Here is a 24,291-nt window from a genome sequence, read left to right as displayed (position 1 = left end):
AATTGCATCTCAACAGTTGATTCTCTGTTAATCAATTCGCATTAGTGCCTGCCTTTTAGTTTTCACTTTGCTGAATTCCAGGAAAGAAGTTCTTAAACCAAATGCATGCTCTATCTCTGACCTAGTCAGAACTGTTGCATTTCAAGAAGAAATAAGCAGATTTTATTTGCTCTACCAGCTGATAAGAGACACCTTCATAAGTAAAGATTCATAGCCAGCAGGCTCAACACAGAACAAGATTCAGTGGTCTGTTCACACAGGTCAGCAGTAATATGGGAGGAGAGGACATTTACAGAATTTTTTCCTCAACCAGCTCCAGAGAAAGACTTATGTGACATTATTTTTCTTTCCTTTTCCTTCTTTTCTACTGTGGCTCAAAATGATGTGCTTGATAAGGAGACCTGTAGCATTTGCCATGACTCCATGCAGTTTTCAGAGAGCATGTGGTTTTGCATTGTTCTTGCACTTACAAGCCAAAACTTATAACTAACTAGTCACAAGCAACCACCTGTGAAGGAGGGGAGAGTTAGGAAAACAGAAATAGTAAATACCTCATTTACAAAAGCAATCTGACCTTACATCCAAACCCTAGAGCCACATTCATTAAGTTACTCTTTAGCATACACTCAGATTTTCATACAGAGGATCATCAAAAATAAACTTTATTATCAAACTTAAAATTCACACATGAAACACACGATCTAGACACAAATAATACTGAAAACATTCTCAAACAATAACCATTTCAGGTAATTTGGATAAGTAGCTAGTTACCATTGTTTTGAATGCTTTTTGAATATTTCTTAATACACACACCATCCCGAAATGTCTTCAAATGCTTAGCTAGCCACCTTTCAATGATATTTTTAAATAGGGGAAAACTTATTTCTATAGAAATAACATTATCTAATTATGAATCAGAGACCCATAATTGTAGTGCTTGGGGGAAAAAAATATCATAGCCTCTTGAAATATTTAGAAGACATAAATTACTATTGTACATTTACAAGTTTTAAATATTTAAAGGCCTTTGTTACTATAAAAAGTTACTATGTACATATTCAATGCTATATAGAAATTCAGTCAGAGGCGAGTGTTGAGCTCTCAGATCTGGCCACTGAAACCTATGAATTTGGTAGGCAGATTGTCCACAGGGTACACTATGGGGCCCGTTTTCATTGTAGGAGGTCCATTCAGCAGCTGCCAGTCACAGCTCCGAGCCAACTCCACTGTAAATATTTTTAGGAGGACTTTTGCAAACTCTTTGCCCACGCAGCTCCTCAAGCCCCCACCAAAAGGAATGAAACTGAACCTAGAGGAATCCTCTGGAGATGGAGACATGAAGCGATCTGGGTTAAATTCCTCCTTATTGGTAAAGAGATCTGCCACATCATGTGTATCACAGATACTGTAAATAACATTCCAACCTTTAGGGATCTGGTAACCCTATAAGAAGAAGAGAAAGGAGATGTGGAACACCTTGCTGTGTTAAATAACGTGAAGTGACAGCACAGGACACATCAGTGCACCCCACCTCCCCTCCTGGCTTCCTGCACGTCACTCTAAGGCAGACAGGCTACATGACCACAAAATACTTCACAGCTGCTCTGAGGAATTGTGCCCAAACCTTGCTTACATTTAGCTCAAGGGTCTTGAGTGCAATTCGAAATCCTCCAGGAACAGGCGGGCTCAGCCTGAGAGTCTCTTTGATGACACAGCCCGTGTACTTCAGCTGCTCCAAGACCTCCATGTCCAGCTGCTTCTCATGGCTGGAACTGCACAGTAACCCCTAGAAAGGAAAATGCTGCCATGACATTCATGAAGCAGCCAGCCAGAGCTCCTGGCACTGCAAAGCAGCTGCCCCTCACCAAGTGGTATTTTCCTGTCACCCCTAAAAGGAGGGCACCACCTGGGTCAAAGGGAGCCCTGTCTGGGATACCTGTCCTGGAGGTACCTTCCTCCCACTACCCCCTCCTGTGAAATGGCTCTGAGGAAGACACACCTTCACCTGCAGTTCTTTCCTCACTTTCTGCAGGACTTCATGGTGGAGTCCTAGGAAGGCAATCAGCGATGTGGCAGCACTAGCAGTGGTCTCATGGCCCCCAAACAGCAGCTCTGTGGCAGACTCCTTCAGCTCCTTACACAAAGGATAGAAGAGGAATAAACCAGGCCTTGAACGCAGTATCTCTACCAGGCCCACTCTACCACTGCAATGCTGTACATTGTTCCCAAACTGGAGCAGACACCCAGGGGCCAGAATGGGGGTGGTTGGAGGTGCTTATGCTCCCTATGGACATGTCTCCCCAACCAACAGCCTGAATGCAGCCTCTGTACCCTAGTACTCAGAACAAGCTGGTTTATTTTGTGGGGAGAGGGAGCACCTCCTGCTCTCTCCATTTGTCCCCACAAGTGTAATGCTCTCAGAGGGGCTGGGGGAAAGGGATGAATCCAGTCCTGGGGAGCCTTACCTGCATGTTGAGCTGCTCCCCATTACCCTGTGTGTGCTCCATCAGCAGCTGCAGTGCATCCTTGTAGCCGCCCTCAGGCTCCTTGCGGGCCATCTTGGCACGGATGTTCTCCTCGATCTTGGCGTGGATGATGTTGCGTGCCCGCAAGCCCTGACCAAGCAGCAGGGAGAGCAGTGTGAGTCTCAGGCTGTACTGCCATCCCTTCCCCCCGATTCCCCCCTGCCCTGGCCGCAGGGGCACCTCTCTCCTCCTGGCCCGCCGTGAGCCTTACCCGGTAGAGCCCACTGAACGGCACATCGATGGGCAGGGAGAAGAGGTTGCGGATCATCTCCTCGAAGGCCTCCACCAGCTGCTGCTCGCCGTCGGGGCTGGCCTGGCGGGGCTGGAAGCCCAGCAGGATTCTCATGGCAATGCGAAACATGAGGCGCTTCACCTCGGGGTACACGAGCAGGCAGGGCCCGGCGGCGCCCAGCCACCGCTCCAGGCAGGCGCTCACCTCCTCCTGGATGACGGGCACGTAGTGCTGCAGGGCGTCCCGGGAGAAGGCACGCATGATCACCTGCTCAGGGGGACGAGGAGGAATGGGACAGAGGCTCAGCCGCCGAGCCCGGGGCGACCGCGCCCGCTCCCCGCCCACCGTCGGGCCGTACCTTTTTGCGGTGCTTGTGCTGCCCGTTGTGGAGGTTGGAGAGGCAACCCGAGCCCAGGATGGTCCGCACCGAGGCGGGCCACTGCACGGAGACGAGCCGGTGCTCGCCCAGCAGGATGTGCCGCACGTTCTCGGCACCCATCACTCGTACCGTGGGCCGCCCGAAGAGGTGAGTCTTGTAGATGAAGCCGTATTTTCTGCGCTTCATCTGCAGGAATTTCCGCCTCTGGACAGGGGATGAGAGGGGGGAAATGATAAAGGAAATTTTAGAAAGGATAAGAGGAAGAGGCAGGGAGAGCCTTTCCCACCTGGGCACGGGAGCCTGTCAAAGTTGCCGCTCATCTCCCTCCCTTGCAGCCAGAGGAGCAGCCGGGGCGCGCCTCTCCGCTCCCCGCGCCATCGCCTCGCCTTACCTGCAGCACCAGCTGCAGCGTCTCCCCGAAGAAGGGGAGCCCCATGGTGCCCGGGGGCAGCGGGAGCGGGCAGCTGGGGTCGCGGCTGCTCACGCAGTACAGGTCCCAGAGCTTGACGGCAGCCAGAAAGAGTAGCAGGGGCAGTAGGAAGGTGCATAGGGCGCTGGCGACTAGGGCGGAGAAGCCCATGACTGGGGAAGCGACTCCCGCCCGGCCCCCCAGGAGCTCTGAGTACGCGGGCCGGGCTCGCCGCGGGCCGCCTTTTATACCCTTCCCAGGTTGCTGCCCACCCCTACCTTGGTCCGATAAATTAGTTCACCCAAAGTTCATCCTTAATTGCGGATTGCGGCCTGACTCCTCCCCCCGAAATCTTTAACTATTTGCTTTGCGTAGTGCATCCTGTCCACCACAGACCGCTGCCGGGGAAGGAAAGGTGCTGTCAGGGGCGGCGGCAGAAGCCCCGGGCTCGCTGACCCTGCACCGCGCTCGGCGAGTGGGCTGCGGGACGCCGCCGACAGCTGACAGCCGGTGGTCGGCCGCCACCGCCTCCTCCTCCTCGGATTTATCGCCGATGCTCGTTAGAGACCAGCGGTCGCCCCGAGAAATTCCCGCGCCGGCACCCGGCGGCCCGGCGACACCTACCCCGGGGCGCTACCGCCCGGCGCCGATCAGCTCTGCGGAGTTCCTTCGCCCGCCCGCCGCCGTCGTCGGCTGGGAACGGCGAGGTAGCGGCCGGACCCGGGAGACGCCGGGCCGGAACCGTGAGGCGGCCAGAGCGGACAGTCCCCCGTGCTGGGGCTGCCCGGAGACCCCCTGAGCAGAGCTGCAGCTGTGCTGGCGTGTCGGCGGAGGAGCCTCCGCTGTCCCCTGGTTCACCTCGAAAGGCACGGCTTGTATTTCTGCCGGGCACGGAGGAAGGAGCCCCCGGCAGCAGTCCGTCTTAGCCTCCCGATGCAGGTTCAAGCGCAGGTCACCGAGGGAAAAGGAGGTGAGCGCGGAAAGGAAACACCAGACCCGCCGTGCCCAGCTTCTCTCCCCGGGATCCACTGCCCGCCCTCTCCTGAGGCTCTTCGGCATCCCGTCGGGGCTGCCGCGGTCGGTAAGAGGCGCTTGGCACGGCGGGGCACCTCGCCTGCAGCCGCGGCGCAGAGGGGCTCCGTGCTGGCACCGGCGGGCGGGCACCGGCGCTGCGCTCCGGGCGTCAGCGGCGGCTCCGGGCAGGAGGAGCGCGGTGGGAGCGGGGCTGCGGGAGGGCTGCGCTGGATGGGGCTGATGCTGGGTACCGGCGGAGGAGCCGCCGGCCGCTGGGGAAGGGGCGCCCGGCGCGGACGGCGGCTGCGGGGCCGTGGAGCTCTCCGCCGGCCACAGCTGCTGCCAATACACTTTTTTTTCTTTACGGTTTTTATCTCTTCCCTCCCTGTTACTTTTGCTTTCTTGTTCCCAGACAAGCTCAATAAACGCTGGAAGTTTTGTGTGTGCGTGTCTGTGTAGGGGAGAGAGATGTCACTTTTAATTATTATTTTTCTAACAATCAACGCATCACACGAGACCCGCCCTCCTCTTACGATGCCTTGCCGAAGCGGGGCTGCCTGCCTCCGCAGCCCCTTGCCCAGGAGGGAACCCCCCCCGGAGGGTACTCTCCAGGCCCCGGAGGCGGTAGCCCCTCGGGGTTCGCGGCGGGCCCGGCCGGTGCTGGCCGGGAGCGGCGGCCGCGCCCTGACCCGGCGCTCTCCTCTTGCCGGGCGCTGACCTGCTTGTGACCTACAGCACGGACCGTGACATCTGCGTGAACCCGGCCGGCAACCGCGCCAAGTTCACTGTCTATCAAAATAACGAGATACGGTGGCCTGAGCACCGATAATTGCCACAGGAAGGCTTTATTATCTCCCCAGCTGTGTATTCCCCAGCCATCGGCTTGAAAAGAAATCAAATGGTAAAGAGTGAAAGGGATAATTAAAAACATCTTGGAAGGGGGTCAAGAAATTAACAGCCTAATATGAACAAACTTTGATTACAAGCAACAATTATTACACTTCATTTGTAAATGCTCGTGTTTATCTGAAAACAAAATCAGTTTATCCGTTTCTTTTTTTTTCTTTTTTTTTTTTTTTAACTAGATTCATGTTACATTTTTCAGCGGGCTCGTTAGCAGTCAGGGCAATTTTTAAGTGCACTGCTGGAGGAGCCCCGACCTTCCTGCACCCGCTGCTGGACGCTGTAGACCCAGCCCTGCCCAAGCCCTGCCCGCAGTGAGACCCTGAATCGCCTGCGGTCTCAGCCAGCCAGTAGCTCCTGCTAATTAAAGTTAGTCATTGCCACTTGCAGCCACCATCTACTGATTTCACCTCTGATAGGCAAAAAGACTCACCTTTCAGGACAAGGTCAGGAGGGCCAGAGGCTCTGGTTCACTACAGAGTCGACTTGCCAATAGCACTTAATCTCAGCCCTGCAGTTCAACCTCTTCCAGATTTGACCTGTCACATTTGGGAGCTAGGTTTCTGCTCGAGGTAGCGTGGTGGTCACTGCACAGCCCTCTGACAGCTAACGCCAGCACACGCCCCGCTGCAGTGCCCCAACACGGACAGGCAAGGGGGATTGGCCAGGGCAAGGTCATCTGTAACACTGAAGCAGGATGATGACAGAGTTTCAGGAGACTGGAGAGCTCCCCAGAGCCTTTCCAAAGGGACACCGTCTTATTGCCATGTTTTGGCCCTTACAGGTCAAGCTGGTTCTTCACACAGAGCACACGAAACCACCAGGCATCGCATGCTCTGTAGGGACAAGGAGGATTATTTTCCCACTGCATTCACACAGGATGCATGACAGTGGGGAGTAGAAATAAAGCTGAAAGAAAACACATTGTTGTGGATCAAGGACCTGGGCCCCGCTCTGTTCTCAGTACACAAACAACAGGACTCACTTCATTTTATTTTCATGGGAGAGAAATACCCCGTGGGAGTACTCAAAAGCCACCTAAAAGGGTGCCCTCAGCATCCAAATTTAGCCTCAGGTACCACCCCCTGGATGGACCCATGGAGTTGCTGTCCTGACACTTTGCCTGGCAGAGCTGGGCTGACAGAGGTGACACAGTCAGTCTGGCCAGCCAGCCAGTTACCACAGGGCCTGTGTCACCTTGCAAATATCCCCTCCACAATGTGAACAGCATCATCAGGAACAAGTGACTTTCTACCACAAATCAGACATATTCATAAACGTCTGCTTTCTAGACATTTGCTCCCCAAAGCCCCCTCCCCTGCTTCTGTCCATCCCATGAGCAGGCAGTGGCTGGGGAGCATATCCTGGGGGAACCCCAGAGGGGGCTTCATGGCAGACCCCAAGCAGCAGCACAGTGCTCAAGCACAACATGCACAGCTACTACTAGTGAGTGAATGAGAGTTACGTTTGTGCCAGCTCTAATGGGAAGTGCATGAATGAGATTAAATATTTACAATAAAAACCACTTTACACCCTATTATTCTAGCTAGAGTTGATGCCGTAGATTGGGCAGCTCTGGGTTGTATTTTCCTGCAGAGCCCCCCCACCTTCCCTCTTTTTGCATCTAAAAAGCTACAATGTGCAGGAGGTTTGTCCTGCCTCTCCTATAACACACCTACAGGAGATAACCCTGGGAGCCCTAGCTGTGGGTCTGGAAGTTTTGCTCCCCATCCCTGGTAGCTGGGGGCCTGTATGGGGCAGGGCCTGACTGAGCCCCCATGGTATATGCACCCTGCCAGCAGCTTCAGTGGGTTTTGCCCCCAGCCTGGGGCTGAGGTTCACCCCAGTGCTCAGGAGTGGGACTCTGCAGGACACCCTACTCCAGGATGCTGCACACCCTACCAGCCTGTACACCAGGAGGGGAAAAATAGAAAGACCTCTGGGGTTTGTTCTGCAGTGACCCAGTAGCACACTCAGCCTGGGGCAGCAGAGACCTGCTCCCAGTAGCTGTGGAGGGGCATCGGCTCCAGGGCTGAGGGGAGCAGCATACCCCTGGCTCAGGCCTCATGGCCATGGAGGGGCTGCAAGGGGTGGAAGTAGAGCTGCAGCCCATCATCGACAGGGTGCACGATGGGCACGGTCTGCATGGTGGGGTAGCCAGGGGTGGCCAGCTCCCAGCGGGCCGTGCTGACCAGCTCAATGGCCAGCAGCTTGAGGATGGCCTGTGCCAGCTCCTTCCCGATGCAGCTCCGTGCCCCGCCGCCAAAGGGAATGTAGTGGAAGCGGCCTGCAGCCTCTGGCCGGCTGGCACCGAAGCGGTCTGGGTCAAAGCTGCTGGGGGGGGTCTGGTAGACAGCAGCTGTCTCATGCGTGTCACGGATGCTGTACATGACGCTCCAGCCTTTGGGGATCTGGTAGCCCTGGGGAGGGGAGAGAAGAGGGAGGAGAGGACTGTTACATACCTGTGCTGCTGGAGGGTGAGCAGAGGGTACCTGGGGACAGCCCCACTGCACTGCCCACCTGCTCTGCAGTTCCTTTTCTCCCCAGCCCAGCTGGGACCCACAGAGGTTGCTGGGTGACACTTCCCCTTAAGGTACACTGCCAAGTCCCACCACTGTGCTGGACACAGGGTGCTTGCACACAACTGCAGGCAGCAGCTCTCTAGCAGCCTGCCAGAGTGCAAGGCACTTACTTACATCGAGCTCAAAAGTCTGCAGTGCCGTCCTGTAGCCTCCGGAGACTGGGGGCAGCACCCGCAGCACCTCCTTAATCACACAGTCCAGGTAGCGCAGGCGGCTCAGCTTCTCCAGGCTGATGTCTGAGGTGCAGTGACAGCTTTGCCCTTTTGGCACCGGGAGCTGGGGGCCAGTGCAGGGGTTGCTCTGGGGGACAGTGGGCTCCATCAGGGCACTGGGCTGGAGGGAATCTTCCTCCAATGGGGCTGGGGGCTGGCTCTGGTCCTTGTGAACATCTTTGGCCATGGAGTGGAAAAGTGGTTTCTCTCTGTCCCTGCTCTGGACAGTCAGGGTGTCCAGGCAGGATCCTGCAGGGCAGCACTCACATTGATGGTACAACTCATGGGACATCAGCTCCTGCCTTATTTTTTCAATCACTGAGGGGTGCTTCAGTAGCAGGAGGATCAGAGAGGTGCTAGCACTAGCCGTGGTGAAAAAAGCAGCAAATATGAGCTCAATTGCTGATTCCTGGGAGAGGAATGAAAATGACAAGTTTGAATAACATTTTAAAGTGATTGTGTTTCAGACTGTTCTCACCTTTTGCAGGTTTTGCTACTGTGCAGAGGGCCCCCACTCTGCTCTCCCCAAACCCGCACCCATCCTGGGTTGGCAGGGACTAAAGCATTTCTGCATGAACTGGACAACCACTTGCCAAGTGACTGATGCAGAACCACAGCTGGGATGAGTACACATCACCTCCAATCCAGCTCTTCCGAGCTTTCCTCAAAATATTTACCTGTTTTAGAGCAGCATTTTAACGTGAATTATAGCACGTTGAGTGAAGTCCATTTCAAGCATTATGCTTTTTATCTTCATCTGCCAATTCCCCTTTGCTTCCAGCTTTTACTTTTCTGCCCAGGCAGTGGATATGGCTGTGTTTATGCACAAAAATCTTATGCACAAATTTATGCACAAAAAATGTGCTGGCAGCTAAAATGGGTTGCATTTGATCCATCTCCAGTTATGATTTATCTTATCTGGGAGGGGATTCAAGCATGAAGGCCTCTCTGCTAGAGCAGGTCAGCCTGGGAAGTGCTGTAGCCAGCAGGGAGCACACACCAGGCAAAGGACTTGCTCGCTTTTCAAGCTGTACGATCTGAAGCACAGCAGTGTTCCCACAAGCAGATGTATCCACAACCAGTTAGGAAGTTAACCAGCCCAGATACATGGACCACAGCACACTCAAATCTGTAGTATGTGCCTTATCCAAGTTCAGGGGTCCCTTTGCAGCCTCCCAGCCTCTGTGGAACTGTCTGCAGGGTCTATACGGCACAGCACATGCCAGGTTTCTGTGGGCTGTTTACAGTACCCTCTGATCAACTTTTCCAAATGGTTTTCCAAAAGTTAAGGGTTGCCCAGAGCTGGTTCATGGCCTGTCACATCTCTGACAGCAAATGTAATGCTCAAACCTACAGCACCATCTGAAGGTGCCAGTGGCTCCACAGCACAAGGCTGGGAGTGCTGAGGCCAGAGGCTGAGAGACAAAAGCCAGGGAGAAGTCGAAGGGAGGAGTACCAGGAGCTGCACCCCTGGGAGGATTGGGACCTGACTGGTACTACAGAGCACTAATTGCCCCAGCCCAGGGGCAAAGAGGACCAAAATCCCCCAGGGACACAGAGTCCTTTCACATGACTGGGTCTGGACTTTAAATTGTTCTGATACAATCGATTCTAGAGAGGTGAAGCCACAAACACCGAGAAAAACACTTGAAGACTGAAGGTCTTGAATAGAAGTCTTGAATTCAAGTCTGATAAATTTAAGGATACTGTAACAAAGATGACTCTTTGCTACCATCCCTAGTGCCATATATCGACTGGACTAGATGCTTTTGCCAAAGTGCAGCTCTCAAGGGCATCTTTCAGCTGAAATAAGACCCCTGGAACAACAGATTCCTGTCAACCCCTATCACACCTCCTGCAGGCATTAGCAGGAATTTTTACATTCACAAGGTAGCAGATCCAGATGAAAAGAAACCTCTCCATTCCACCACATGCAATTAAAACCCCAAGACATTTCAATAGCATGCAAGGAATTTAGGGCAAGCTCTTAGGTTTGAAATAACAGCCCTTATGCTCTTTGCATCAACCTCTGACAGTGCTGCTGCAGAAGTTGTGTCACAGCTGCTGTCACAACTTTCCCTCCCTGTTTCTACAAGGCCAACAGAAACAGTGACTGGAACACAGGATATTCCCAAGCTTCACCAGTACTGTCCCTGTGCTACAGCCCAGCTCCCTGTCCTGGGAGGCAGAACAGGCAGCATTACATCCAGCCAGTGTTATTATATATTATACATATATAATATACATATATATGTGTATTTATAATATATGTATATAATATACATATATACACATATATTATACAGCATTATGCAGGATGGGTTTTTTTACTCTTTTCAAGGTTTTAAATATTTTAAAACAGTATTTTTGGCAAAGCAGTATCTTTTTAATGACCTTTACATTTCAAGGGTCCTGGTAAGTTCATGGCAGCAGTACAAATCACAGTGTATTTAGGAAAATTTCTGGGAAAACTGTCTTTCCAGACCATTTGAACAAAAAGCAGATTAGTAACTAGTGTGTGACAGTGTCTGGAAGGTCTCTCAAAGACAGATATATCCAAAATTCTGAGACAGATTTGGACTTTTTATCCAATTACACCATTTCATTAAATGAGAGCTCTGCTATGGTTTTATTAGAGTGGAGAATATTCCCATAATTGCAAGCATAGGCAGTTCAGTTTTCAAGTAATTTTGTTAAATACAGAGCTTTTCTAACCATGAAGGTACAGAAAGGTACAGCATATGAGTATATTATAATTTGAATCAGCTGGTCCAAGGTTGCTGTGATGTCACACAGTCCATGTTACATTTAATATCCCCTTATTCTATTTGTGGTCAGAGCTAGGGACATGGTGAGAGATTGTGAAATTATTCTTGAGCAATATTCATGTGAATACTAACAGAGATTAATTAATCTTAATCACATTTTGAATCTGTCAATTATTTGTAAAAATTACATTATAGTAACACACTGTTAAAATAAATAATAAATAATTATAATAAAATTTGTTTAGGAATATATACTGATTCTAATTATATCTACTAGTTGCTCAAAGTTTTTCAAATATTTTAGATTTAGAGATTGCATTTTTACAAAATATTTATAAAACATTAGTCTTTGGATAGTTTTCCTGAAATGCTTAAATGAACAGTAAAACTACCTTTAAACTATGTTAAGATACTTTAAAACCATATCCAGCTGCTGTATCCATGCAAAACTGCTTCAAAACTTGTTATATAAATGCAACGTCATCTATCATTCACTGATACCAAGTGAGCTGGAACTATGAATGATGCAGTACTAATGACAATTTTTTCCCAAGATCTTTGGCAAAATACTCTTCACATTCCCTTGGTGGTTTTGGTTCAGTAAGGACTACTGGGTTCATCCCTAAGTCACTGTCATACATCATATTCCACCATGGCAATCCACAAGCTACATGATCTGATTAATGAGGAGGTGATAGGGAATGACCTGGAATCCATCGTTCCATCCCTGGACCCATTCTGATTTATGATCTCAGAGATTTCTGGGCTCACAGCCCTGAGCACTCCAGTGACATGATCTACACCCTGCCCTAGGCTGGGTGCTGGGCTGTGTTTGAGGAGCACACAAGTAGCTCTAAGTATTTCCAAGAGAGTGTCCTGGAGGTTACTGACTGCACAGACGCGCAGAGCCTTAATGCAGCCACATAACCCTACCAGTATCCTACATCAGGCTGAAGGCTGGTGCCCATGAAGAGGAAAGGTAGAAGGGGCATTTATTCCCTTTTAAAGGGGTCCCTTTAAGAGACACATGACTACAAGAGTGTGCCAAGTGCAGGCTCCCTCGCCTGTGCAGGAGCTGGTGTCCTCATGTGAGTAAGAGAAGGGCAGGAGCCAGCAGGTGGTGGTGGGTCCCCATACAAGCCTCCTCCTGGCCCTCAGCCCATGCCTCTCAAACAGCCATCAAGTCAGGAGGGGCACTGCAAGGCAGAGGTTCTCCTTACCTTTAGCTCCTGCATGGTGAGTTCTTTGCCATGCTCCTTGGCACTGTTCATTATGAAATCCAGAGCATCGCTGTGGTCTTCTGGGTTGTTTCTCTGCAGTTTCTCCTGTATAGCTTTCTCCATAAACTTATGTAGTGTGTCCCGTGCTTTGATTCCCTGCGAGAGGCAGACACAGCTGAGGAGAACCTTAGGACCTGCCCCCTCTCTAGAGAGACCAGGGAAACCCAAGTGTAGCAATCCTTAATCCCAGGACCTGTAACAGCAAGAACTGTTTAATCTGTTGCCCAGCCCCAGAGCCTTGTAAGAGGCAGCAGTTTGGGGGGAAATGTTGCACATTCTGTTGCCTTGCTGTTGTGAATCAAATGCAAAGACTCCCAAGAAACTCTCTGGGAGGAAAAGACAGCAGTAAATCCACACTACCATGTTCAGAGTCATCTGCACTGAGCAAACCCACAGTTGTGTCAGGTCCAAAAGAAGCTTATCCCAAGGGACAAGAAAAAGTAACTTAATAAAACTGACTTCAGACAGCAAGGCACAAATGGTTTTACAAGGGTATAGTGGATAAAGACACATTAATCACAGCCAGCTCATCTTCAGGTGTGCTGCACTCCAGTGCAGCAAAAGATTCACTTAAGATCTCAGCAAGTCAAGCGATCAGCAATCTCTTTGCAGAGTCACAGAGTGTACGACTCTCTATAAAAATGTCTCTTGCAAAAGTCAGAAGGACCACAAGTTTGAAATTAAAAATGGCCATGACCAGATGTTGGGAAGAAGATAACAGAGGCTTAGATTTGAGGTGGGAAGGATTGGACAAAGTTAACACAGCAGGGAGCGAGGAGAAAGACAAGGAGACCTAAAGGCAAGTTGAAGATGTTGGTCTGGGGCCAGACAGGCTTTGTCTGACCTGAGAGAGAGTAGGGAGGGATAGGGAAGGAGGGGTGACAGCTCACACTGGTAACAACCTGCAAAGGGAAACTGGACAGGGGAAACAAGAGCTTTGATGAAGAGTAGGAGGGAGGCTGGGGGAGAGCTGGGACTGGCTGGGTAAGGTGATCCAATGGGGCAGAGCTCACAGTGGAAAAGAGATGAGGGAAGACCTGGCTAAAATGAACAGGAGACTTAAGCTGTGGTAAGGGTGGACAACACAAAGCCAGAGGAGGAAAGAATGTGAGAGGAAGAATGGTACACAGGACCTACAACTGGAGCAGGAGTGTGGAGAGGCAGACAAAGAGGGGCAGAGCAGCAGGGAAGAAACTGCAGGTTGGAAGAGGCAGAGAAGACTGTCCCTCTCCCCGGGTCGTCTCTGTACTGCTGGACTACAAGGGACTGAGAACCTGTAAGAGGGTCTTAAGTCCTCAGCCTGCCTGACTTGCACAGGGATGCTAACCTGAGGTGTTTTGTGCCCATCTGTCTTTGTGCTTATGCCCACAGACCCCTCTGCCATGGGCTGACATGAGTCCAGGTGGGATGAGATGAGACAGGCCCAGACATGATGGACTCACCAGAGGCAACATACGGGATGAGGGAGAAGAGGAGCCCCATGCTGTACAATGAGCTGGAGCCAGCGCCCAGAGGTGCTGAAAGCCAACTGGGAGCAGCTAAGAAGTGCAGAGAGAAGGGGAAACGGCTGGGGTAGGTAAGACACCAAGCTCTGAGACCTAGAATGGGACATTGCAGATGTCCTGGTCCATCAGAAGTGCCCCTTGGTGGGCCTAGGGACAGGGGGTCTGTGCTGCCAGGGCCCAGGCCCTGCCCCCGGGCAGAGGGAGCAGTGCAGGTGGCAGTACCTTGCGCAGCCCACTGAAGGGTATGTTGAGGGGCAGGGAGAAGAGGTTCTCCACCAGCTGTTCAAAAGTTTTGGCCAGATCCTTGAACTGCTTTTCCTCCAGGTGGAGCCCCAGCAGAATCCGAGCTGCAATGCGGAAAGTTAAGGTTTTAGTGGAGGAATAAACTGCAATAGAGCCTGGCTCCATGCACCAGCCCCGCAGCTCCCAGCTCACAACCTTCTGGATCCGTGGCAGGTAGCTCTCCAGGGCGGCACGGCTGAAGACTCTGGCCAGGATCTAAGAGGAGAAGGGGGGAAGAGAGGCAGGTAGTTAAAGCAGTGGGAGCACACATGCCACCGAGGCCCAGGCCTGGGCCCGAGGTGCCACCTGGGCTGTGTGCCCTGTTGGGGTGGCCATGAGGCTCACCTTGCGGCGCTGGCGGTGCAGGTCACCAATGGAGCTGAGCAGAGTATGGGAGCCCAGGATGATCTGGGTGCTTTGGGGCCACTGTGTGCTGACCATCGTGTGCTCACCCAGCAGGATCTTGCGGATGTTCTCAGCGCCTGTCACCCGCACCACCGGCCGGCCCAGGAGGTGGGTCTTGAAAACGTTTCCGTACATCTCCCGCCGGGAGCTGTGGAAGCGGGAGCCCTGGGGACGAGTTGCGGGTCAGCCCGTGGCTCCCGCCAGCCCCTTCCCACCCCGCCCCGTCCCCCGGCGCCTTACCTGGAGCAGCCAGTGCAGAGTCTCCCCGAAGAAGGGCCAGCCCATGGAGCCCTTGGGCAGGGGCAGGGAGCTGGAGCGGTCCCGGCTGAGGCTCCAGCGCAGCGCCCACAGGTGCCGGCACAGGGCGACCAGCAGAGCCGGGGCCAGCAGCGCCAGCGCCGCCGCCTCTGGCCAGGAGAGCCCGGCCGGCATCCTCCTCCGGCGGCGGGGACGGGGCGGGCGGCGGCTGTCAGGCGCGGGGGGCCGGCGCCCCGCGACTCGGCTCCGGGCGCTGCGCGACGGGCCCTGCCGGCTGCTGCCCGCCCGGCCCCGCTCGCCTCCTGCTGCCGGTTCGCCCCTCGGCCACATTTATATAGATATTGGCCACTTACGCCCGATCCACCTTCGGAGATGACGTATCCGCTGCATATTTAAGCAGCGCGGCCAAGTGCGGTAATTGGCGCGGGAGGGCCGGGGCCACCAGCCGAGGGGCTCAGGGCCGCGGTGGGGCAGCCCCCGGGGCTGGGGGCCCGGGCCCCGCTCCCGCCCCCGCCCAGCCCCTCGGGGCGACCAGCCGTAGGCGGGACGGCCGCCTTCGGGAGCGCGGTACCCTCTCCGCCCCGCCGGGAGTTGCCGGCGCACCCTCGGGCCAGCCTGCCCAGGTAGCGAGTTCCGTGCCGGGCTCCCCCGACCAGGGAGCGCCCCAGCCCCGCTCCGCAGGCCCCACCGCCCCCGGCTTTCCGGCCTGCAGCGGCAGGCGAGGCGATCCTGCAGTGCTCCTGGCCCGCACCCCGCCGTCGGGGCCCCGCGGAGCCCCGGCCGCCTTCCGGGGGTAAGGTGATTGGGGTAAATCACCAATGAGTCGGGACTTGCACAGGTCCCGCGAAACCGGCTCCGAGGTGTGTTTCGGTGTGTGAAATTAAACAGGAGTACGGGTGAGGTTTATATTACTGTATTTAGACCGTCAATAACTTAAAAATACAGCGAAAATGTACATTATTTTCACACGTTCCATTTGGTTTGTATTTGTTAAACATTCTCTTAGTGCCTAAAATAGCCAGGAGGGGACAGTGCAAAGAGACTGGTAGTGGGACAAAATGCTAATCGCTGGGATGGGGCTGGCGCGAGAAAGCGCAAACTAACAAACAGATGCGGCACAAAACCAACAGCGGCAAACCTATTCCTTACTGCAACCTGGGATAAAGTACCCAAGATCTTACAAAAGTACAGTCAGAAATAGTAACCCTGAGGAACAAAACCAAAATGAAACAAAACAAAACGTCACATTATAAAGAACTCAAATGGTTCTTTACATTCACAACCTCAAGATTATACCCTTTTGGAGAACAAAGCCTATAAGTCCTAATGCTAAATAGGTATCAAGTCTAGTTCTCAGGTAGTTTTCAAAGGTACTAAAAATCAGAAGACTTTTTCATACCTCCAGACTACAAAACCTGGAATACAAAATTATGTCCAATCACTTTAAGGCTAATATACATTTAATGCAGGAAAACAAGAGGTGGCATCTGAAACACAAGTATCTCAATGCTTAAAAACATTAAATTAGGATTCAACCAGAAAACAGCAACTAAGGGATCGTTTCTCAAATAATTCCTACTCAGAGCAAAATTTTGGACACCATATCTGCAGATATTTAAATAACATATTTACAGTTCAGCTGTTCCATGTACAATATGATTGCGCTGGTTTTTATTGTACAATCTCATTTTTCACCATTTGTTTACAATATACAAAATAGTAGTCGATCCATTAAAAATACGTACAAAGAATTTTTTGTTGAAGACTCCATGTACAATCCATCTACTGCATTTTTGCTTTTCTCAGTCAAACAAAAGTCATAACTGGTATCACTATTTGCTTACTAGAAATAGTGGCTAAGAAACACCTCTTGGTGTGATGAGATACTGTCAATTTAAGAGGCCTATGTATGCTGGGACATACCATTCACTAAACTCCTAAGTTGCTTTACTACAGTCTCTATTAGCTTCTGCTTGTCACGGTCATTCTTCCTGAACTGAGCAAAAATGTTGTTCTTTTTGCTGGAGTCTTTCATTCTAGAGAAATAAAAAAGCAAATGACAAACATATTAGAAACATAATTCGAAAAGGAAAAATCCGACTATTTAAATCGGTTTACTACTGTTCCTCTTTTGATCTTTCTGCTAATAAGAACCTGTTCACTATGTGTTCTTAAATTAAACTTCTGCAGTGCAGAACTCATTTTAACAAGTATTACTTCACAAATAACCTGTAAGTATTAAGCAAATACCCCTTCAGCAGGACCCCTGATCCTACCAATTGCCTTAGGAGAGAAGCAAGTCAGAAAACCCGTTAGTATCATCTGCTTCCATGGCAAATTCAGACTCGGCAAATGAGTGAGTTTTGTTCACCATCAATAACGGGCATCTGTATCTCCGATTTCCCGTACCAAAGGATTTAAAAACGAAATTGGGGAAATTAAGTAAGTTGCAGAAACAATATTTTGTAACAATATAGGCGATACGTACCCTCTGTGAACTCTGCAAAAGACATTTTCATCGCAGGCAGGAGAGGAGAGAAAACACTGTTAGAAAGCGTCTTTAAACCGCAACGTGTTTCGATGCGGCTTTTACAAGCAGGTTGGTACCGGACTGCCGGTAACGCGCCCTGCTCATCCTGCCCTCCCAGCCCGCCCGTCAGGCCGGCCGAAATGCTCGCCCCGGCTTCACCACGGCCAAATCTCAGCGTTCCCTTTCCCCAGAGCGGCGATTCGGGCAGCCGCTGGCTGCTCCCGCGGCCCCGGCCCCGCCGCCATCCCGCGCGGCTCTCGGCCCCGGGACACCGACCCGCTGCGGGCTCCGGCCGCCGCCGCTCCTGGCAGGGCGGCTCCGGCTCCGGCTCCAGCTCCGGCTCCGGCGCTGCTTTGCATCCCCGCGCCTGCAGCTCCGGCCCCGGCACTTACTTCTCCAGGAGCGTGAGGGCCGTGCTGGGGTTGACCCGCAGGTACTTGGAGGTGGCCTGCCCGTAGTCAGCCAGGTAGGTGGACCAGTCCCACACCATGAAGAGGTCCAGGAGCTGCGGAGGAAGAGGCGGGTGAGGGAGCGCGGGGCGGCTCTGCAGAGAGAGGCCGGGCGCAGCCCCTCGCCGAGCCCAGCCAACAGCCCCCATTCACCTGCCCATTTCTTTCTTTAACCACTCTCGCTTCCCTCCGTGTGCAGGGAGGCGGCTGTGCAGGTTCGGCCCCAGGAGGGGATGCTAATGGATTCATGCTTTGGTGTTCGGGAACTTGCTTTACCGTGGGGAGCAAGACAGGGATGCTCGAGTCTGCTGCTCCTCACAGCAATTAAAACCAGAGGCTCAGGTAGTCTCAACTAAGTGAATTAAACACCTCCTGCCGCACTCTCCATTGTGACTGATCTCTGAAACTCAGCGCCAAGCCCCGGGCACACTTCTGGCCCAAACAAACCCAAACACTTCAATGGAGGAACAGAAAGTCTCCAAGCACAGTCCCGTGCCTGGCTGCAGTTTCAAATCAGGCCTTTGACTCATGATCTCAGAGCTGCTGTTCAACAAAAAACCAGCCTGCTTTTACAATCAGACGCAATGCCGAACCTTCAGCAGCCAGCACCCTCACAGCCCTCAAAGCCTAATTCCCCCTCCACCATCACGGGGTGCAGGCCAGCCACCGCTGGGCACCCTGCCCAGGCTGCCAGGGGCCAGGGCACAGGCAGTCCCGCTCGGGGATGCCTTTCCCACGGCTACCTGCGGGCCGGCGGGCCCCAGTGCCATTGACGTCAATGGCGGGGCGCCCCAGCTTCCCCCTGCGTCTGGTGCCTGGCCTTGTCCTGCTGCTGAGGGCTAACAAGGGCTTGTTCTCAGGCTGTCCTGTGTTAGCCAAACCTACTGTTAAAATAAGCATTGGGAACCATTAACAACACTTTGCCCCAGCGCACAGTGCCTGTGGCTGCTCTGCTGAGCTGGGTCCTCAGTGTAACCTAGAGCCCTGCTTGCCTGGAGACCTGCTGAATCAGTAATGCTGGAAAGATGGGCTGGAACAGGATTTTGTGCAACAAAACCACTGAAAAAAATGTAACAGACTACTGCAAGTCGCACCATTTTGCTAATTCAAGGAAGAACCCTGTTCATTTAAAACTTCTGTTCACTTCTGCTAAGCCAGACCAGAGCTGTTACAGCTGGGGCACAACAGTAGCAGCCCCTGCTCCTGCAGGCAGAGCTGCAGCAGGTGCCCACTCCTCTGACTTCTCAGGCTACACTAAGAGAAGGGACTGCACCTCAGAGAACCTTGCCTTACTCATATTTTTCAGCCTGATAAACTGTCAGAGCTGTCCAGTAATGCTCATGCCCAAAATCATAACACCAATTTATTTACAGAATAAAAGCATACACCCAGTCTTCCCAGCTTCAAATTTCTATGCCTCTTTTTTGCAAATTTTTCCAGTTCCAAATCACTTTCTTATGTTACTTTCAAATAAAGTGTCTAATTTAAATATATAATTTTCTAATTAATTACTCCTTCCTTATTTGTAGTGTAGTCTTTTAGGACTAGGTAGCAACATTTCCTGGCATTATAATGGACCTCTGACACACCTACTGCTCTGTCATCCCAAAGAGTTCCAGGGACCCTTACAAACCTCAATGACACCTACATTTTACATTTCCCTATCTCACAGGGGTGAAAGGATCTAAAACCCAAGGAGGCTATTTCATTCTTTGCTGACCAGATATCCGTGATAACTACAAAGGTCAAATTCAAACAGTTCTTTCCCGCAAAGCCCTTTCTCAAGATGGACACCACCAATTTTACTGAGCTGCAGAGAACATGCCTTTAGTCACTAAGCAAACAGACTTGGGAAGGCTTGGTAACTCAGAAATTAGTATCATTTGTAAAACCCACAGCCTCAGTTGCTGCTGCATGTTATTTATCACTTGTTATTACCTGTGTTACACAGTTAGTAGTGCCCAGTCCTCATAGAGGCATTTTAAAGCCCAATTAAAAGAGTAAAAAGATAGGACAGGCAGATGCACAAGACAAGCTGTGAGGATAAAGCTGACAGGAACCCAAACTATATAATCTGGTCATTGATAACTTTCTGCTACTTACAGTGCTACTTGTCATGTGCTCCACATGGGACATGGTCCCTAATGATGGACCAATGCTCCTGCAGTTGCATGCAGTGAGTCAGAGGTGAAAGATTTCATTTCTTATCCCTACTGTAACATTGAAATTAAGGATTCTGGGTAAATCCTAAACAACCCTGAAGCTCATATGGGCAAAAGGTATCGAAAGGTATCCTGTAAGCAACGTGTGGCCCAAAGCCATTGATGACTGACACAATTACAGTGCTGACAAGTTCAGAAAAACTTCCCTGACAATACTGCATGAGTGAGTTCCATACCATGCTTTCAGTGGTTGACTCAACTGTCTGATGGTGCCATGGCTCTGGGAAATCTCAGTCACAGTGATGGCTGGAAGATTACACCTCATTTGTCACCTGGCCAAACACAGGTAAGCATGCAGGGCTCTAAACAGACCATGAAGTCTGTTGTTTTTCAACATGAGGTAAAAAAAAGTCACACAAAACATGAAGCATATTCTGTGTACTCCAAGACAGTCCTGGCTCTAAAGAATGAACACCTCAAGAGACACTATTTGCAAGGGGGATGTACCCAGAGCTTCTTCCCTGCTCCATGCTTGGTCAAAGGGCTGCACGCAACCAACCTCATGCTAATAAATCTCTTAAGTTCAAGCAGCTGTCATGACATGTGGCAGGTAGCTCAAAGGCTCAGACATGCAATCAAATGACACATGCCACTCAGTCACAGCCCCCTTCCCTCCTTCTATGCATCTGTTCAGGGGCTGCAGTGTGACAATCATGTGCTAGGCCCTGGATTAAATGTGGCAGGGAGCTGCAGACACTGCTGGAGACCAGACTGCTGCTGTGAACAATTATGCATTGTGCATTTTGACCCCATCACAGCTGCAGTTCTGCACTGTGGCATATTGCTGTGTGCAGTGGGCTTTGACAGCACATACTGCATGCTGTGGGTGGGCAGGAGCTGCCTGGTGTGCAGCTCTTGGGATCTGTTTCCTGGCCATTCCTATCACCTGCATCTGCCCTGGCACCCAGGCTTGGCGGATGTACAGCCCATGCAGGCACTTTGTGAGGGGAGCAGGTTGGTGAGCAGTCAGTGGCAAGGAGGACGGTCTAGCAGAAATGACTCACTGGCCCCAGGACCACCACATGGGTGGTGGGAAATAACTTCAATCCACTCATGCAAAGCTTCACTTGAGCACAACACAACGCCGAATTCACCTTCACTCCTGCAGCAACAATGCAGAGGTGCTGGCTCACCAATCTGTTTCAATTTCTGCTGCCCTGTTCCTTTCTGATTTATGCCATCTTTTGCTACACAAATGTGTGCCCTATTTAAATTAAGCATTTTAATTCCTCTCCCTGATATAGAAAAAGTAGGACTGTCTTGGCCACAGGCACATGATGTACATGAAGCACAGGACAATTTCCTGGTTCTGTGACAGTAGTTTTTACTGCAGCACCTAAGATCAAAATTATTAAAGGCCAAGTTAAAGCAACATTTCCCTACTACTACTTCATCTATTAAAGCTTTAACTATTACTGAGACAATAACTGAAAATGAGGTGTATTTTCTAGCAAGGAATGGTCCACACTGGCATACACTGTCAAAAGATAAATACAGGCAAAGAGTAGGTCCTAGCAATAAGTATTTCCCAGGCTCAAAAATCAAAGGCCACAGAGTGTATAACATCATACTGGTGCTACCAGCTGCAACTCCTTCGAGGTTAGAATGTGATTTCTTGCCTTGAAATTACAATAGGAAAAATGTTTATTCTGCACATGCATCTTTCCAAAGTTAACATGTATGGAAAAAACTTCAGACAGAAAGGCAGTCACCCTCTACTTGGAGTCTGGAGGCAGTGCAGCCCATTTGGGCTGTTAGAAAGCTCCTCAGCCCTACCTAAGGAGCCACCCAGGGGTGTTCAGTCAGAACCAGCTTATGCAGCCAAAACACTGTGAAGCACCAAATAAACTAAATATACATACTCTGCTACCCAAGAACAATGGTACTGCTGTGCTCTTTATCCCATAACAAGCATGAAAAATAAGAATAAGCTCAGACAGACAATACTATACCTGAGTATTTTATAATGAAGCAGAATATGCTTCCCTAGGAGCAAAGAGCAATTATTCCTTTCTGAGTAGGAACAATTTGCAGAGAAGTGTCTGAGTCATTACAAAAAAAAACAACAACAAAAAAAGAACAAGGAAACAAAAAAAAAAAACAAGCTTTAGCCTTTCCAGTACACCACATAGAACATCCTATATATTGTCCACTTACTTACATTTACAAGATACAGTATACACTTCCACCTTATTTAAATGATTTTGCCTCTTCTAAAGGTGTGATAGAAGGGGAACCTTTATCCAACATCTTGGAACCATCAGGGCTGATGACCAGAGAGCAGCATGTTTCTTTTATTGTATGTGCAACAGCGTTGCTTTCCCAAACCATTACATTATTAGTCACATATATACTTCTAACGTTATAGGTAACTAAAGCCTCTGGTTGCTATTCTGCACTTTTATTTTGAATTATGCCCTGCAGAGCTATGATTTTGTAATTTTCCCTTCATGTGCAGGTATTTTCTAAATGCCTTTTATGTCTAACATTAGGTCTCTCTATAAAAATAAACACCACTTGGAAAAGAAAAGGTGTTTATATGTACTTATGTAAGAGTTTATAGGACATTCTGACATTATACAGATAACACTGCTATTTTTAATTAGAAGACTTTTATTTTAAAAGATACCAAATTATGTTTTGGTTAAAAGAGCTCCTACTGTAAGACCTTGCTAGCTAACAGGATCAGTTAACACAAAACATTACAATATTGATGCTATGAGGGGAAAAGATCTTAAAATTTTAGAGACAGAATTCTGATTTCAAATAGGGTACTTGTACCATTCCTCAAAGTTAAAGTGTTTTCCCAGTATCTAGGTGACATGGCTGTGTTTGGTTAGAAATTACTGTTCATCATTGCTCACTAGAGCTTTGCATTGTATTACCTAAAGTTCAGAGCAGCTCAGCCATAGTCCTGTATTTAGGCCATCTTGTAATTACGTGAGAATTTTGTGCACTGGGAACTGCTGGAATCGACCATCCGGCCCTTTCAATGCCATTTGAGCCTCTTGTCACATCCTCAGATATCATACAGATGCCCTTGCCTTTTTACTTTTGGGCAACTGTCAGGAATAATCTTGGAAGAGAACGCAACTTTGGGAACTTGCTATGCACAGAGTGAACACAGCAACAGAAGGAGGAGACACGAGCTTTGCAGATGGAAATGGGGGCAGTGTCCATTAGACAAGAGCAACTGTGCTGGTTATACTACAAAAATCCTAATTGTAAATTATCAAGGTAGCTTAGTGCAAGTTGGAATGGTGCAATTATCTCTTCTAAAGTAGCACGAGCACCAGCAAAGACCTTTGGTTGTACAAAAGGCACCAGTGATTCAGGAGCTGGAGATAAAACTGAGGAGTTGTACGCTTAATATCCTTCTTACCTTTCAGTAAAGTCAAATATTCCATCCAAAGAAAAGTAATTCTTTAACATATCACTGTCAGTTATGTCAGTTCTGGCCCACTCCCCTTGCTCACAAGCTGAATATTTCTTATGCTAAATAGTTTATTAACCCCTAATCACCCAGTTACTTCTGGACTTGATTGCATGTGTAATTACCTTTTGTCAGGTACAATTTGCCTGATAAACATGTCAGAACACTTGCTGCTTAGTCTGTTGAAACAGATAAATGCTGTCTTTCCACAGCCTTGGGGCATAATTAACAGGGAAAAAAAAGGCAGTTATAAAAACACACAGAAGCTGATTCAGTGAGGCAGGAGTTCACAGCGTGCAGCCCGCCAAGGCCCATTGCCCGGCCCGATACGCTTGCCTGAGCTCTTATTGAGTTCCAGCCTGCTGTGACAGGGCAACAGGGGCAGCCCTCAAAAACTGAGATTTAAAGTAGGTTTGTTTCCACGTGAACTTCAAAAAAGAGTGGGATGATGCCTGTTTGGAGAAAAAAAAAAAAAAAAAAAAAAGAAAGAAAAAAACCAACACAGTGAAGCAGCAGATAATGAAATTGGTAGAGTCCCTGTCTTCATTATGTGTTATACGCTCAAGCAGACTCTCTGGGATGGGACCAGGAAGGGAAAAACTAAAAGAAGGCAGAGGGGAAAAAAAATCAGGAAAAGCAAACGGGTCAGGATTAAATAAAAATGCTTTGTGGCATCCTTGGGCTCAATTGCTTCTGATTTCTGCCCTGTAGTGTTTGCAGGTTATGTACCCATGCGCTACGGGGAGTGTGAAAAAAGAAATCCTTACCTGACCTCTGGATAACCCAAACAGGAGATTAGCCCATTTCCAAGCAAAGCAGGTTGTCACACTGTTAGGCCAATTGCTTCTATTGACACTTTGCATAAACATCTTGCACAGGGTGATCAGAAACGACTGTTAT

The 24,291-nt window shown here is 50.1% G+C and overlaps 3 protein-coding genes across 10 annotated transcripts in view; all 3 read right to left on the bottom strand.

The window, feature by feature from the left end:
- Positions 1–646: 646 nt before the first annotated feature.
- Positions 647–3,996, bottom strand: LOC125329734 (cytochrome P450 26A1). Of its 2 annotated transcripts, XM_048312062.1 has the most exons (7): positions 3,531–3,989; positions 3,119–3,343; positions 2,740–3,027; positions 2,469–2,618; positions 2,003–2,137; positions 1,637–1,789; positions 647–1,446 (listed from the first exon to the last, which is right to left on the bottom strand). In XM_048312062.1, the coding sequence occupies exons 1-7, from the start codon at positions 3,717–3,719 to the stop codon at positions 1,105–1,107; spliced, it is 1,482 nt and encodes a 493-aa protein (XP_048168019.1). In that variant the 5' UTR covers positions 3,720–3,989; the 3' UTR covers positions 647–1,104. The 2 variants fall into 2 exon arrangements, with proteins under 2 accessions (XP_048168019.1, XP_048168020.1); XM_048312063.1 differs by lacking the exon at positions 2,003–2,137 and having other exon boundaries at positions 3,531–3,996.
- A 1,395-nt stretch (positions 3,997–5,391) lies between these two features.
- LOC125329776 (cytochrome P450 26C1) lies at positions 5,392–14,931 on the bottom strand. The gene is made up of 6 exons (XM_048312141.1): positions 14,740–14,931; positions 14,440–14,664; positions 14,035–14,310; positions 12,248–12,403; positions 8,162–8,668; positions 5,392–7,885 (listed from the first exon to the last, which is right to left on the bottom strand). The coding sequence occupies exons 1-6, from the start codon at positions 14,929–14,931 to the stop codon at positions 7,523–7,525; spliced, it is 1,719 nt and encodes a 572-aa protein (XP_048168098.1). The 3' UTR covers positions 5,392–7,522.
- A 723-nt stretch (positions 14,932–15,654) lies between these two features.
- The window catches only part of EXOC6 (exocyst complex component 6), a 93,910-nt gene continuing 85,273 nt past the window's right edge, over positions 15,655–24,291 (bottom strand). For all 7 annotated transcript variants that reach the window (XM_048310777.1, XM_048310771.1, XM_048310773.1 and 4 more), the window contains 3 exons: positions 17,680–17,792; positions 17,246–17,257; positions 15,655–16,793 (listed from right to left, as the gene is read on the bottom strand). In XM_048310777.1, the coding sequence (XP_048166734.1) occupies positions 16,661–16,793; positions 17,246–17,257; positions 17,680–17,792 (258 nt within the window). In that variant the 3' untranslated portion in view covers positions 15,655–16,660. The remainder of the gene's footprint in view (positions 16,794–17,245; positions 17,258–17,679; positions 17,793–24,291) is intronic.

This window comes from Corvus hawaiiensis, chromosome 8 (genome assembly GCF_020740725.1).
Source record: "Corvus hawaiiensis isolate bCorHaw1 chromosome 8, bCorHaw1.pri.cur, whole genome shotgun sequence".
NCBI lineage: Eukaryota > Metazoa > Chordata > Aves > Passeriformes > Corvidae > Corvus > Corvus hawaiiensis.
The sequence above is the reverse complement of the archived record's forward strand: the minus strand, read 5'-3'. Positions and strand labels throughout refer to the sequence as shown.